The following is a 15,415-nucleotide window of genomic DNA, read 5'->3' as shown; positions in this document are numbered from 1 at the left end:
TTGGACTAAATTATCCCTATTTAACATAAATGTTGTTCGAGAATTATTTAAGTTACCCAATGATAATTATAATATATAATTTGACAAAAATAATATTTAATATAAATAAATTTATTTTTATAGTTTATACGTTTAAGAGTCATTTATATAAATTTATTTAGATAAATTTTTAAAATTTAAACATATAAGTTGACAAAATAATATTTCAGACAATAAAAATTTAATAAGTTAAAAAATATGACAAAAAGAGTTAGGAATTTAATATAATGAGAGATTAATATAATTTATATTTACTAATTTTAATATTTCATAAAATGTTAATGAAAATATAACGATAATATTTTTTAAAATAGAAGGAGAGAAAATAAATTAAATTATGAGGGCAGATTAATAATTATAAATTTTTTTAACAGATTTTAATTAATATAATTAAATATTTTATAATTTTAAATGGAATATTTTTAACGATATTCAAAAAGAGATTAAAATGTAGGTTTTGAAGATAAAAATAAAGTTTATATAATTTTACCAAACTTAAAAAAAAATAAAGGAAGTTATTGTATTTTACTCTAATAATAATTAATAATTGATTTAGGTGTTTCGAGGGCATGGGACGGTGTGGGCCATCAGATCAAAGGTACGGCTCTGATTAATTGGACCATATTACCCTTGTACTACAGTTTTAGAGAGGAGGGAATGCACAGGCGAGGGTGGCAAGGTAGGTACTGTAGCAGGCAAGAGTGGTACTGTATCAGTGATTAAAAAATAAAATAAAAAATAAAAAAGAGGAAAGAAATTAAAGACAGAAAAAGACAAGTTGGGGGTTGTGATAGTGAGATCTGAAAAGGATTGGAGTGGAAAGGGAACATGGTGGTTGCGAAATAAAGCAACGCCTTTAAGTGTATATTATTCATCTTTTAATTAATTAATTAGATGTGTAGATGCTTTGCTCATGCTCGGTGTTTTTTTCAATTTTATTTATAAATTATTTTTAATATATTTTATTTAAAAAAATTAATCTTTTAGTTTTTAAATTTTTAACTCATTTATAACTCAATCCTTTAATTAGGACTTGTGATGATTCAGTTTTTTAACTTTTCACTGGCCTATTATTTAATCACCATCATGATCACCAAACTCATCTTCATCCTCCTCTTCCATCCTATCAATAAAGCTTGAGCTAGAAGACAGTTTAACTTTCTTTTTGAAGTAGTTCTTGTAATCTTGATCCTCATCCTCCATTCTATCAAAGACCTTAGTAAACTTAAGGGCGTTTTGTAACATGATGTATGTTGAATTCCACCTATTATGATAAGAAAAAGATTTAAATGTTAGGAAGAATTACATATCATAATGCAAACAATCATAATTTAATAATAATATAAATTACCTAGTGGGACAATCCATGGTAAGAAGACTCTTTGAATCAATTCTCAATTTTTCAACAAGCTCCTTGAATTTTTTAAGCCTACCAGGAGAAGATTTAACAAACTTGATTGCATGCCGATCAAGTTCAATAGATTGATTTATATCTTTAAGGCCTTCTGAAACGATTAAATTCAAAATATGAGCAGCACACCGCATCTGCAAAAATTCTCCATCACAAATTAGACCTCCTAAATCCTTCAAACGCTTCTTTAAAAAGAATCATTAGAAGAAGCATTATCAACTGTAATTGCAAATACTTTCTCAATACCCCAATAGAATAAGCATCCCTCAATTTCATTGCCAATGGTGCCCCTTTTGTGGTTTTCTACCACACAAAAATTCAAAATTCATTTTTGTAATGTCCATTCTTCATCAATCCAATGAGCTGTCAAACACATGTAGTTGGAATTTTGAATTGAAATCCAACAGTCTGTGGTGAGTGACACACGAACTTTAGATTTCTTAAAATACCTCTTCAAATGTCTTGCTTCTTCTAGATATATCTTGTAGCACAACTTAGCTATAGTGGTGCGAGAAGGGCATGTAAATCTCGGTTCACGCACTTCCAACATTTTTTTTAAAACCTTGCCCTTCCACAACTCGAAATGGCATCTCATCCAAAATAATGAATTCAGCAACTGCTTTTTTGCATCGTTCTGCATTATATGGTTGATGAGTCATTGATTTACCAAAAGAAGTAGAGAGTAAGGACTGTCCTGCCTTGGCTTTGTTCCAAAGAATCAAAATGTCGCCAAAGGTTCTTAGTCCCAGTTTTAGAAGAATGGCCTGCAAAATTTTTTCCACAATAGTTGCATTTAGCTCGATGCTCATCTTTTTTATTTATAAATTTTTCATAATGATTCCACATTTTAGATGTTGCACTTCTTTTTCGTTTAGGAGGTGGAGCATCTTCAGCTTGGGAAGCTCTAGGTTCAATAGGTGCTGGTGGGGTGGTGGTGGTGTTGGGAGCTTTAGATTCATGTGCCCCTTCCATAACTTGCATTTTTCATATTAACTTTAAAAGTAAAAACTATACAGCAACCAAACCAAATTAATCACAAACACATTTGGTATTAGGTGCATCACATTAACCAAAATATCAACAAAATTATAAGTTTTCAATACTATAGAAAGGGGGTTACTAAATGCGAAAAAACATATAATGGAAATTGGTATGATCTAATAGATTAATATTGTCATATGAGGTCAATCAAACATGATCAAAAAAGAAAATAGAATCAACTTGCAATTGACTGTTATTAATCTATACTGAGAGCTAAAATGTTGTACAACTTTGCATGGAGGTTAAGAAACGTGCCAATTTCTGAAGGCTGGAAATAATGATGTGAAAATTGGGTGAAGAACCTAAAAAGTATAAACTTCGACAGAAGCAGTTACCAAGGAAGGGAAAAAACAAAATACTGGACATTCATTTTAAAGGCTGCTAAGTTCTATGAAATTAGATCCAAATACAGTAAATGAAAACACAATAGATCCATTTTGAAAGGCTCTCAACATTACATTCGCAAGTGAAAATCCGTTCCCCAAACACTGCTCTGTTTTTAACTTAATGGAACAGAAATGAAACTAACTTGCTAAAATACTTGCCGAGGTCGATGCTGGAGGGGTGGCGTGTGCGTGTGTTTGCTAACTGGAGTGGAGCCGAGGTCGATGCTAAAGGTGGAGCATGCGTGCATCTGCTAACTGGAGTAGAGTCGAGTTCGACACTGGAGGTGGAAGATGGAGGAAGACGAACTGTGAAGCTGAAGGATGAAGATGGAGGCTCTCGCGCAAGCAACGACTTAAGTGAATAGGGAAGAAATTGAGTAGGGTGAAGATGGCGAACGAGTAAGCTAACTCAACTAAGGCATGGGCGAACGGCGGCAACCTCACAAACACAAAGTCACAGTGAAGCTCACGCACATGGTCTCCTGGGCGTTTGGAATTGACGACATTAGGGTAGAGCCGTAGAGGACTCTTCTTCATCTCAACCTAGAATTTTTTTTTAAAAAGATAATCTATACGGGCAGGTATGGGCCACCTGGGGCCTAACCCGTTACCCACCCATATAGACATATACAGGTATATACCCACCCATACCCGTTTTCCTCCCTCAATAAATGGGTATGGGTTGACCTGTTTATAAACGGGTCGGGCGGGTATGGGCGGGTTTGCGGGTATATTGCACACTCCTAATTTCTGTCTACCTTTCAAATAGAAAAGGAGAAAGTACATGGTAACACATTCTGAATTAAAAAAATAAATTTCCTAGGGATGCCAAATCTTTTCAAAACAATAAAGAGAAAAAATGCACCCAACAGGCTGTTTCAGTTTTAACATATGAATCCCATGAGAATGAGATATTTCATCATGTCTTGTTTGTTTTATGGTAATATTTGTGATCCGAACTTCCCTAGTTATACATGAAGAGCATGTATCGGATAATTGATGATATTTTCCTCATTTAGTTTATATTTTTATTAAATACTTTAAAATTTTTAACTTATTTTAGTATTTTAAAATATTTAACTACGACTTAGGTCCAATTTATAATGTACTCCCTCTGGTTCTATTTATAAATCACTTTCAATATATTTCGCAATAATCAAGGAAAATATTAAACATCATTCATTTTATTTTAAAATTTAACAAATTTTCACATTCACGCGTAATAAATATTCTTAAATATCATTACTGATATTTTTATTTAAAGCATTTAATAAGGACAAAAATGTAAAGAGAAATATTAAAATTGACAAGTACCTTATAAATAAAATTAATTTTTTTTTCTCTTTACCCTATAAATAGGACCAAAGGAGTATTTTACAAAAAAAAGTAGTCCTAATTATGAAGTGTCAAACAAAATAATGAAATAATCTTTTACTTTTACTATTTAACGTAAGAAAGCATTGGCACATAAAAAAGGTGATTCATCATTTTCCTTCAATTGATAAGGATATCATTGAAAAATTGAAAAAAGTTTAACAAATAAATCAACATAATAATTTTTCTTTAAGACACATGAAAAATACTCAAGACACCTTATAAACATGGGAAGCGTTTGTTTAAGATCAAAAAAATTAAGATAGTGTTTGAGAGTTTTTTTTTTAAACGGAATGGGATGTTAGAACTGTTATGCCATTGTTTGAGAGAATTCTAAAAGAATGAGTGGAATGGCTTAGGTGGCATTCCAAGTCTTCTGAGTCATCACAAACTCTTTTTTAACTTCCTAATTTGGGGAGAGGACAATGGGATGACATGATACAGATAAGATTATTACAAAATTACGCTCATCCTTCTTGCCCCTCTCTCGCTCTTTCACTTCACCATAAAACTTAAGAACATTAACTCAAATCTATTAATTTTATAATTATTCTTAAATAATTATTAAATAAAACCGTTTATTCTTCTAATAAAACTTTCAAACAATGAAATGATCTATTCCATTCTACTCCAACCATTTTGGTCCATTAACAACCATTTTTTTCTGTCCTATCATATACTCTCAAACATATCCTAAGTAATTCTTGAATAATTTCAAAATTTTATAAAAAGATTTATTTTATCCAGATTTGATAAAAAAATATAATATTTGGCTACTTTAAAATTTTGACATTGTCGTGGATCTCTATATATAAAAATAATTTACTATATCTATATTTTTATTTTATAAGATTATTTTTAGAAGAACACCTTCCTTTTTATTTTATTTTTTTACATTCTTAATCTTTTTATGAACAAAAACTTAGGTGAGTTAAATTTTAAGAATTGACTAACAATACTTACACATACTTACAAATCACTTACAAACAAAATTATCATATTAATAGTAAGATTTAATTCTATGTCCTTGTAAGTTTTGGACATATTCTTATTACCCACTGGAGTTGATTTTTTTTCATGTTCTTATTATTTTTAAAAGTTTGAACAAATATCATCAAATAAACCTTTTTTATAAGAATAAGTAATATTTTCATTAAAAAAAACCTTAAACAGGTGGATCCATGGAGTTTTTTTTTTTTAATAATGATTTTAAAGCCTAGTATAATGTAGTGGAGTGTGTGTTTTTTTCCATTGTCCAATGAAAAGCAAGCAATGTCGGGGATAGGACTTTTGAAGCAATTTCGATTTCCGCGCAACTGATTGCGCTCTTGCTTTGCAATGCATTGGCCCTCTCTCCTTCAACTTCCAACCCCCACCTCACAGTTACGTACCCATGCCACTCCTATATTCCCACTACTCACACAAATATATTCACTACTTTCCACTAATATATATATATATATATATATATATTCACTAGTACTTTCAATTTACTTTAATTAATTATATCAAATTAAAAATTCTTCTCATCAATCAGAAGGATCTGTGGTAATAGGGGTAGGTTTCTATCCATCTACTTCATTTTCCCACTATTCCTATATTATAAATTTAAATTGTTTAAATTAAATATATACTTTTAAAAATTATCGAATCTAAATACCAAATCTAATTTATATGTCCACATCTACAAAGATCCTCCTCTACTCATCCCTGCAGCAGAGGAAAGCCAATTTGGTGCAGTTAGTGCTTCATATACGTACTGCAGACATCGGTATATCAAGCAAATAATTATTTCCAAAAAAAATTTCAAGTTACAGTAAAGCAACGCACAGCTGAACTGACAGGAATTTTTTCTTTACATACAAAAATAGGGAAAAAAGTTGTCCTTCTGTCAGGTCCAAGATATACTACTATAGAACACCAGGCGTTTATTTCAACTAACAGTGGCATGAGGGGTGAACACTAAACTACGTACAGGAAAGTTAACCAATGTGCTTATCTGTTAGCTATTGTTTATCTCATGATCCTTTCAATGATTTTACATCTTTAATCAAACCTCACCTTCATGTTAGGATATAGCCGATGACACGAGGAGTCAGTCTCTATTTTTTTTTTTTAAAAAAAAAAGCGAACTATTTGCTTTAGGGGTATCCATTATTATCCAGCGATTTGAACATATATATATACATATATATATATATATATATATATATTACACTGAAGCAGATAACAACCAGCTCAAGACCCAGGGGGGAAAAATCAACAATTCTACATCAGTTAGCTATATATACAGGCCCAATTGTTAAATAAATATACATATTGTATATGTATGAACCATATGTTCACTAAAATTGAATAATATGAAGATTATATATTCGTTATGATTATATATATATATATATATATATCTATAAATTAAGCTTTGGCTGAACCGGAATGAGTGAAGTTACCTGGTAGCTATATAGGTATTATAGGTAGAGCCTGCTGGTACTGTATATGGGACTTCCATGCATGAATAATAGTAAGGAATCTGATGCTCGTCGATAGAGAAAAAGCTAGCTGCTGAAAAAATGGGTGCCCCCTGTGGCCTACTTGTTCAGGGAATGTAAGGCAAATCCACCCAAGTTGGTTCTCTCTCTATTCCCAGTTTTCTCTCTCTCTCCCCCTTCTCTTCCTGTACTAGCTTTGGCCGTCTTCAACTCTTGCTTGATCTGAAATGACAATGATATAATTGACCCATCAAACAGTGTTAACACAGTGTGAGAGAGAGAGTCAGATCAGTCAAGAAATAGAGAGAACAGTGCTCTGACAGGGAGCCATCAAAGTAACATGCGTGTATGAACAGTGTGATCAGGTTCATCACATCATGTTGGGCGAAGGCATTAATGGTGCTGGACCATCCACCACTACTGGCGAGAATCGAGATGAGCATATAACAGACGATAGACCTATCACCATCCTTGCTCTACATAGCTAAGCCACCAGTCATTTAGGTATAATATTCCATAAGATAATTACACTGACAGAGTTCAGAACTTTGTTTTAATGGATGCGTTGAAGCTTCTGAAATGGGAAATTCATTCATGAATTTGGTCCATGAATGATATAAATATATATATATATAATATAATAAACACATACCCAACGAAATATGTCTCTTTATTAAGCATAAGAGGTAGCTACCAGCTAGTACATCCATCAAATCCCCAACTTTTTATTTACTTTTTTGGGTGGAACTCACTCTTCGTATTTACTGCTCGCATTCAACTCACGATCAAGTTCATCAAAGCCATATAAAATACTAGCTGTAAAACTTATAGTTCTTTTTTCTTCTCTTTTCTTTCAGAAGCTAGCTAGCTCCCAGTCCCATACTCTTCAGGATGGTGCTGGTACATTAAGATGAACATTCTAAAACTGCAGTTAGCTTGCATGAATAAATCTCAAACAAATTAAACGACTGTACATAAATTGATTGACTTCAGCATTCAAGAGTTGTTGTACATCAAATTGATTCATCGTCATGAACTGAATGAATAATATAATGTAAGAAGATAAATTGATTTCTGGTTCCATCAGAGAGGATCCCATCGCAATAAAAGTATGAGAGAGAAGAGAGAGTGAGGGGGCCTACTTACTCATTCCCCTCCTCCCCACTTTTTTCTTCTCTCTGTATTTTTTAATGCTTAACAGTTTCCTTCAAATAAGAGAATTAGCCCTCTCGTTCTTCTACCGCAGCATGTCATTCTCCTATATATGAGTGTCACACATGGAGCCTATAATAAAGGTCAAAATGAGATTCTAAAGGTGGCTAAAGACCCGCAAAGTTTCTCGATTTGCCCCAAAAAGATAAGTGGGATGCATGCTGCTGCGTTAAATTTTTCGTACCCGTGGAGCGAGGGATTTTCTCCACTGCTCCCAAAAAGTTTAACAGTTTAAAACTTAAAGCTATCGCTCTGTAAAGCTAAACATACCTTTCTACACACGCAGCATATATAAACAAAGAAAGAAAGAAACAGAAGGAAGAAACTCCATTCAATGAATCCTTTCTTCCTATGGACTTAAGAGAAAAGCAATGGTAAATAAAAGGTCAAGCAAGTCTCGGTATCATGAAGTTTCCTTCAAAGAATTAAGCTTTCTTTTACGTGAGCAAACAATTACATATAGGAACTGATCTCTTGCTAATTTGTAAGGGTGTAGAAGAAGATGACGAACAGTAACAGATTTAAAATAGTCACCCAAAATAATAATAATAAAAAAATAGTGTGGGTGGGGTCTCTGGTGGAACGTTACCCTATAAGAAAGGATGTTTCAACTTTCAAGGGTGATGACAAGACAGCAACGATGAGGAAGTGGGTAGTTATCAAGATAAGGGTAGGTCTACTGAGTCACTGACACAATCTTTAGTAAGACGACTATTAGAGAAGTTCTTAGCCACAGAGACAAATGCATGTCGGCAATCATGATGCATGACCACTTCCTCAAGTCAATCAATCACAAGCATCTTAACCATGTTATAATTCTGCAATTCTGCAAATGTTTTAGGTAACTATCCAATGAATCTGCATAAGATACAACTATTTACTTCTTCCATGAGCTTTTAGGTGTGAAATCTAATTTTTTACTTTTATTTTATGCATAATTAATGTTACTCAAAATACAACAGATAAAAATTTAAATTCAATTTTTTGGGTTGAATGTGATTCTCCTTTTTTTTTTAATCTTAAAATTAACTTCTAAGGTTCGCCAAAAAAAAAAAAAAATAAGCATACAAAATTATTACTTCCCCGTTTTTATTTGTAAAAAAAAATTATTACTTTTAACTTAATTTTTATATAAATAAAATCATATTTTTTAATAAATATCTATTGCAAACTTTTTAAATTGTCATAATTTTATCATTAAATAAAATCATATTTTTTAATAAATATTTATTGCAAACTTTTAAATTATTTCTCATAATTTTATCATTCATAATCATAAAAAATAATTAATAAAAAATTAATTAATACAATTAATAAAAAGTATTATAGTCAAATTCTTTTATTTTTAAATATAATTAATACAGTTAACTCATTCTTTTAAATTGTATGATATAAATTTTTTCTCCTACAAATAAAAACGGAGAAAATACAAAATCTAAACAGCAGACTGCCAAATGTGCTGTTGTTATACTACTAATAACTAACAAATTTCATTTCCTGATACAGTTAACGCATAAAGTTTCATTTGTTTCAATAATTAAATTATCTAAACAAAATAATAATCATCAACAGTAATATTCATTGCATAGCATGATAAACAATATTCCGTGTCCTGTGTCTGTTTTTATCATCCCATAGAACTTTTTACCAGTAAAAGTTAAAAAAAAAAAAAAGCAACTTCTATAAATGACTGCAATTATGAATCAGCTAGAGACTTACCACCAACTAATCAATTTACACCACTACTTTTTAATTTTAAATGTAATTTAATATACCCATTTAACATTTGATTAGCATGTTAGTCGAGATTCCATCTAGACAAAAATAGACACTAGAGGATCTAGAAATTGACAACTGTCCTCGTCATTGCCAACACAATATTTTAAAAACAAAAAAAAAAATCATAAAAGCAGCACTCAGACCACACGCAACTCAGTGCGCAAGTTACTGATTGAACCACAACAAACGCCTACATTGTTATTTTTTAGGCTGTTATCATCAGCATCTTATTCTTAGGTAGTAGCATCAGAGAGTAATTTAATTTCCAAAGGCAGCTCTCAAATAATCCTTCTTCTCAGATTATAAAACAATTTAAAATTAATAAAATTATAAATATCAATAAAACTTAATAATAACATTTTACAAATTCTCTTCAAAACAAAGCTATAATTCTTACACTACAATATTATTTTAATTCCCTCTTCACTTTAAAAAATAATATTAACAAGATATCATTAATAATTTTTTTTAAGTTATCTTATATTTTAAGATAAAAAAATACCTTTAAAGTTATCTTATATAATTCAAAACAGCAGAGTATTATAACAGATTACAGATTCCCCTTGCCACACAGCAGCAAAAAGAACATGAAGAACACACTAAATTCTGTACCCTAGCAGTCATTAACTGATTAAATATTACATTAATTAATTAAGACATCACTTTGGCTATTTTACTCTTCAAGCGTATGCATAGTATCATTTTAATAATCTCTCTGAATTAGAACAAAAATTTAATTAATGAATACAAAACTAAGTTTCAAGATTTTTGAAGGGAATAAGAACTTAAATAAAAATAATATATAGAACTGAATTTAATTAAATTTGCTACATTTTGTCCACCAAATTAAACATTTATCCAACTAGAAGGGAAAATGACAGGTAGCCATTATTAATTTCATATTTCATAATGATGTTATATCGCGTTGCTGTTTTGCATTTTCTAGTGATGTTATATCATATACAAAGAATTCTAATTAAAAATAATAATTTACTGATGTCAGATCGAGCTATAAAGGGTATACTTGTTTGCAAGAATTATGCGTTTGGTAATTTATTATTTAAAAAACAAAAACCATATATATATAAAATGATCATGTTTTGGTTGGAAATATTTCATATAATCTTTTTCTTATGTAAATATTTCTTCTAGTTAATTAATGGCAACAATTATGAGTTTCCTTAAAAACCCATAAAAACAAGTACCCTATTCCCCATAGAGGGAGATTCCCCTTTTTTTTATTACGCACAAGAAATATATAAATATTTATATAAAATTAAAAGATGATAGATTAAAGATGCGAAGTTGTGTGTATATATATACCATGCGTCATGTCTCTCCCTCCTCATCCATTACGCATTCCTGGCGGCACAATGTCTCCGAGAAGTCCTTGATCAATGGGAGGGTGCTGCGAGGCTGCATCATCTGGACACATTAAAGTGCTGGACGATACTCCAGCTGGTTCATGATCCTGCGCCTGCTGCTGCTGCTGGTGATGAGGAGGAAGAGGAGCTTGAGACCGAGAAGAAAGAGTACTAGCATTTTCTCTTGGTAATTGGATCGGATGATAGAACTGTGACATTGTAGGAGCCAACTGGCCGGCTGCGGCAAAGGCCGCGGCAGCTTCATGATGGCTCATGATTGATACTCCTGCTCTAGGGAACCCAACTGTGTGATGACAGTGTTGGCCTTCGTACGTTGTTATCACAATGGTGGGATCGTCCGAAGATCGCTCCACCCTTTTCTTCACCGTGCATTTGCTGTTTGTGCAACGATAGTAGCTCCTGCATGTGCCAAAATTAACCACATAACCATATAGGTTCAATTTCAACCAGTTCATCAACTGGTCAGCAAGAATTCCATTATATGCAAATATTGTGTCATTGACAATCAATATAAAATATAAATAATTCAGGTCATTCATCATTCTGTGCAATACATGATATCAGCACCTCTAAATTAACATATCTGAGAAGAGGATCAGATTGACACATGCAGTTACAAATGCTAAATGCTAGTCGTATGTTATTTCTACAAAGTTTTTTGAAACTACATCCTGATTAATTTGATCTCATTTAGAAAAGTTTTCCGGAGTATAAGTGAGACCATTTGAGATCATGTTTAAGTAATTATTGGGCAAATTATTCCAGTTAAAGTATAGTGAGCTACTGTGCAGGCAATTGCAGAGACTAATCCGTACAATGGAATAGATATGGAATCTGTGTCCGTAGTTGAGAATATGAGTAGTCGACAAGAAGTTTCATGTTCAAACATAAATAAATAATTAAATATAAAGAACACATTAAGCATCGTATTATTGTTTGGCAAATATTAGGATGGGTGAATGATGCAACCATTGCGCAAGTCTAGATGCTAATTGTTATCATCATTCAACTCTACCGTGATTATTTCCTCCTCATTATGCTTTCAAAGACATATAAGATTTTAAATTATTTGACATATCGATCAAAGGAAGATTTAGAACAGAAAGGTCGAGTAATGATAGCCCAGATTAAGTTTTGGTTAATTAAAAATTTTACTTATAAAGAAAATGTAGATACCCCACCTAGGAAATGGACTATTTTTTACGGCCTTTTGGCCATACTTGCGCCATCTGTAGCCATCCTCAAGATGATCAACCTCACTCTTAGTCATAAATGCAAACCGCGGCTGCCGTATTCGCTTTTGCCCCTTCTTTTTACTTTTACTCCTACAAAATGTCACCTACATTTATTTGTCAAAATAAAAAAACACAGTACTGAAAATTCAAGCATATATATATATATATATGAGATCATAAACGATGAGTATATAGTAAAGAAGACATTGAATTGGAGCTTCTTAATAGCTATATACCGTATTTCGCTATATATGAATATATACTATAAAGAAATTGAAGATAATCCATGCAGCGAATGGGATACTATAAAAGTTATCAACATTCCTTATCATTAATTATACATTATATACGTCGGTGAAAGTGATAAATATCCTTAAATAAGTCCTGTCTAGGCATATATAATATATGTATGTATGTATGTAATGGTCAACCACTTCGATGACGTGATATGGGGGGAAAATCAGCTTTCTTCGCACGGGCGAATTTTAAATTATCCCACCACAATCTTAAATTATCATAGAATCAATTTGTATGCACCAAAGCAAAACGAAACTGTGCTGTGCATAAAAGAAACCTACATAAAGCTACCCAACGCAATGATCAGTCTTGTATCATTTAGAGCCAAAAATGACAGGTGCAATACAATTGTTTTACCTCTTATGATATTACTGATGATTTTAAACCACAGCCAACATAAAATATATACACATCACAGTAATCTCGCTACAGAAACACAAATATAAAGAAGCAACAGCTCGCCTTTTAACCAGAACCACACACAAGCATTCTTGAAGCTAAGATGATGAAATTGATAGGCAAATACAAATCACAAGCAGACACTTTTGTTAGTACTATACACACGCACGCACGCTAGAAAAATTATTTTGGGCATCAACTGAGATAAACTCTATTTTAAGAGCACACTACATTGTCCTCACATTTAAACATCAATTCCAAAATAAAATTAAAAACTTTTCAACTAGAAAATACCCCTCTTTAACACACGTCGCTAGACAATTGCTACATATACGTACCGAGCTATCTTCATTCAAATTACACGCCGAAAAAGGTCATCAAATAAACTGGGGATCAACTAAGGCCAACTCTATTTTAGGCCCTTTACTGAAAAAAAAAAGAAAAGAAAAGAAACTCTATTTTTAAGCACCACAACATCATCTTGAAATAAATAAAAATAACTTTTTTAGATATTAATTGAAAAATAAATTTAAATCCTCAACACAGAATTGATGTCTTTAAACCGCCAGTCATTACTACTAATAGAAAATGCATCGTGTATATTTCTCTCCCATCATTCCTTCTTTTGTGCAAACAATGCCTACTACGTACAGTAAGAAAACTTCTTAAACGGCATATTTTTGGTTGGGTTCGACCACGCCATTCCCGCCGCAATAACGGCGGTGCTTGCGGGCCAAAATTTCAATGACCCGAGAAGACGACAGGGTCTTCCTCTTCGGACCCCAATCTTGTTGTCCTAAAGTGGCTCAACTTTCTTTCGGTTTACTCTAACTCATCCCCCCCGCCCAAAAAAAAAAAGTTAATAGAAGAAGAAGAAAAAACTGGCAGAGAATACTCCATATTGTATTCCTGTGTGGCCAGGTTCTAGATTGTACGGACAGTGGATTGCACTCTCCCCCAAGGAACAGAGAGTTAAATGAGCACAAACAAACAAGGCGCAGCTTGATACGATTCTGATTTGATTGCAATATTTCGTTTATTTTAACACGACAGCGTTTATGTCTACCCCTGAATTTCGACCTAATTACGAATTTATCAAACGAGAGGGAGAACAAACAACCCACTCACGGTATCTCCGGCGGTTTTTCATCTGATACGGTGGACTTCTCGGGCGGATCCTCGCTAGAGCTCGAAGACACCGATTGATTATTCGACGTGGACGCATCGGCTGCCACCGTGTTCGCTTTCTCAGCTTGTTCCGTCGAGCCACCCGGAGCAGAGTGATCTGGAAACCACAATCCTCCTCCTCCGCCCCCTCCTTCTCCTCCCGCCACATCAGACGTACCATCGACACCGATCCGGTGCGTTTCCTCCGGTTCGAGATTCCACCCGAACTCGCTGAGTATACTGCTGGCGTCTCGGTCTCCTGAGAAGAAATAGACGCCGTCAGAGTCATCGGGACCGAGTGCCCAGCTGGAAGAGTCGGTGGTGAACTCAGTCGGAGATATTGCAGGGCGGGATGATACTGCTTTGTCTTTGTCTTCCATTCATGGAAAACGTACAGAGAGACAAGTGTGATTTAATCTGTAAAAGGAAGCAAAGCAAGCAGAATCGGAATTCCCGGAAAATAAAAGGAGGAAAGGATATTCCGGGAAAACTCGGAGGAAGAGAGAAAGAGAAAGAAGCAGAGAGAGAAAGTTTTAGGGTTTTTTGCTGATCGTTGTGAGAAGGAAGGGACGCGTAGTTTTTGAACTTTATGAAGCGTTTGAAAGCTTTGTCTCGTCATTACACAGTAACATACAGTGCAGGAGGGGAGAGAGAAAGAAAGAGATTTTTTCTTTTTTTTTTTTTGTTTTTTAAATTTGTGTTAGATAAAAATAATATTTAAAAAAATAAAAAAAAATGCTCTGCCAATTTTTTTTATAGTCATTTTTATCAAAGTTATTAATATCAATAAAAAATATAAAAAATAAAAATATATAAAATTTTAATATATTTTTATATAATAAATTTAAGAAATAATGTTATGTTATTTTTCTTAATTAAAATTAATTTTTAAAATTTTTTAAATATTATTTAAAAAAATAATATTATAATTTATAAATAAAATTAAATAAATTTTATAAAAAAAAATTTCCTAAATAAAACTGGGGAGTCAGTAAGAAAATTGAGCGTCATGCTCGAAATATGAATAGTATAGGAGAGAGAATGATATTTGAGCACGGGAAAGAAATGGTGGTCCCCACGCGCATCAATGAGTGAGTGAAATGCACTACTTTCTATAGCGCTCGTCTCATTTTAAAATATGCTCCCCCCATCTCTACGTAAAAACAGTTTTTTAAAACTTTTTTTTATCCATAAATATAAA

The 15,415-nt window shown here is 32.6% G+C and overlaps 1 protein-coding gene across 2 annotated transcripts; it reads right to left on the bottom strand.

Annotated features, from left to right (window-relative positions):
- Positions 1 to 5,815: 5,815 nt before the first annotated feature.
- Positions 5,816 to 14,810, bottom strand: LOC129321451 (probable WRKY transcription factor 57). 2 transcript variants are annotated; one of them, XR_008596006.1, is made up of 5 exons: positions 14,176 to 14,810; positions 12,298 to 12,441; positions 11,055 to 11,515; positions 6,702 to 6,962; positions 5,816 to 5,961 (listed from the first exon to the last, which is right to left on the bottom strand). XR_008596006.1 is itself a non-coding variant. In XM_054967215.1 (4 exons), the coding sequence occupies exons 1-3, from the start codon at positions 14,592 to 14,594 to the stop codon at positions 11,077 to 11,079; spliced, it is 1,002 nt and encodes a 333-aa protein (XP_054823190.1). In that variant the 5' UTR covers positions 14,595 to 14,810; the 3' UTR covers positions 6,504 to 6,962; positions 11,055 to 11,076. The 2 variants fall into 2 exon arrangements, 1 of the variants encoding a protein (XP_054823190.1); XM_054967215.1 differs by lacking the exon at positions 5,816 to 5,961 and having other exon boundaries at positions 6,504 to 6,962.
- Positions 14,811 to 15,415: the final 605 nt, after the last annotated feature.

The sequence above is a fragment of the Prosopis cineraria genome, unplaced genomic scaffold (assembly GCF_029017545.1).
Source record: "Prosopis cineraria cultivar Desert tree isolate PC_DT_omini unplaced genomic scaffold, ASM2901754v1 PC10, whole genome shotgun sequence".
Lineage (NCBI taxonomy): Eukaryota > Viridiplantae > Streptophyta > Magnoliopsida > Fabales > Fabaceae > Prosopis > Prosopis cineraria.
Note: the sequence above shows the minus strand (reverse complement) of the source record. Positions and strands in the feature narration are given on the sequence as shown.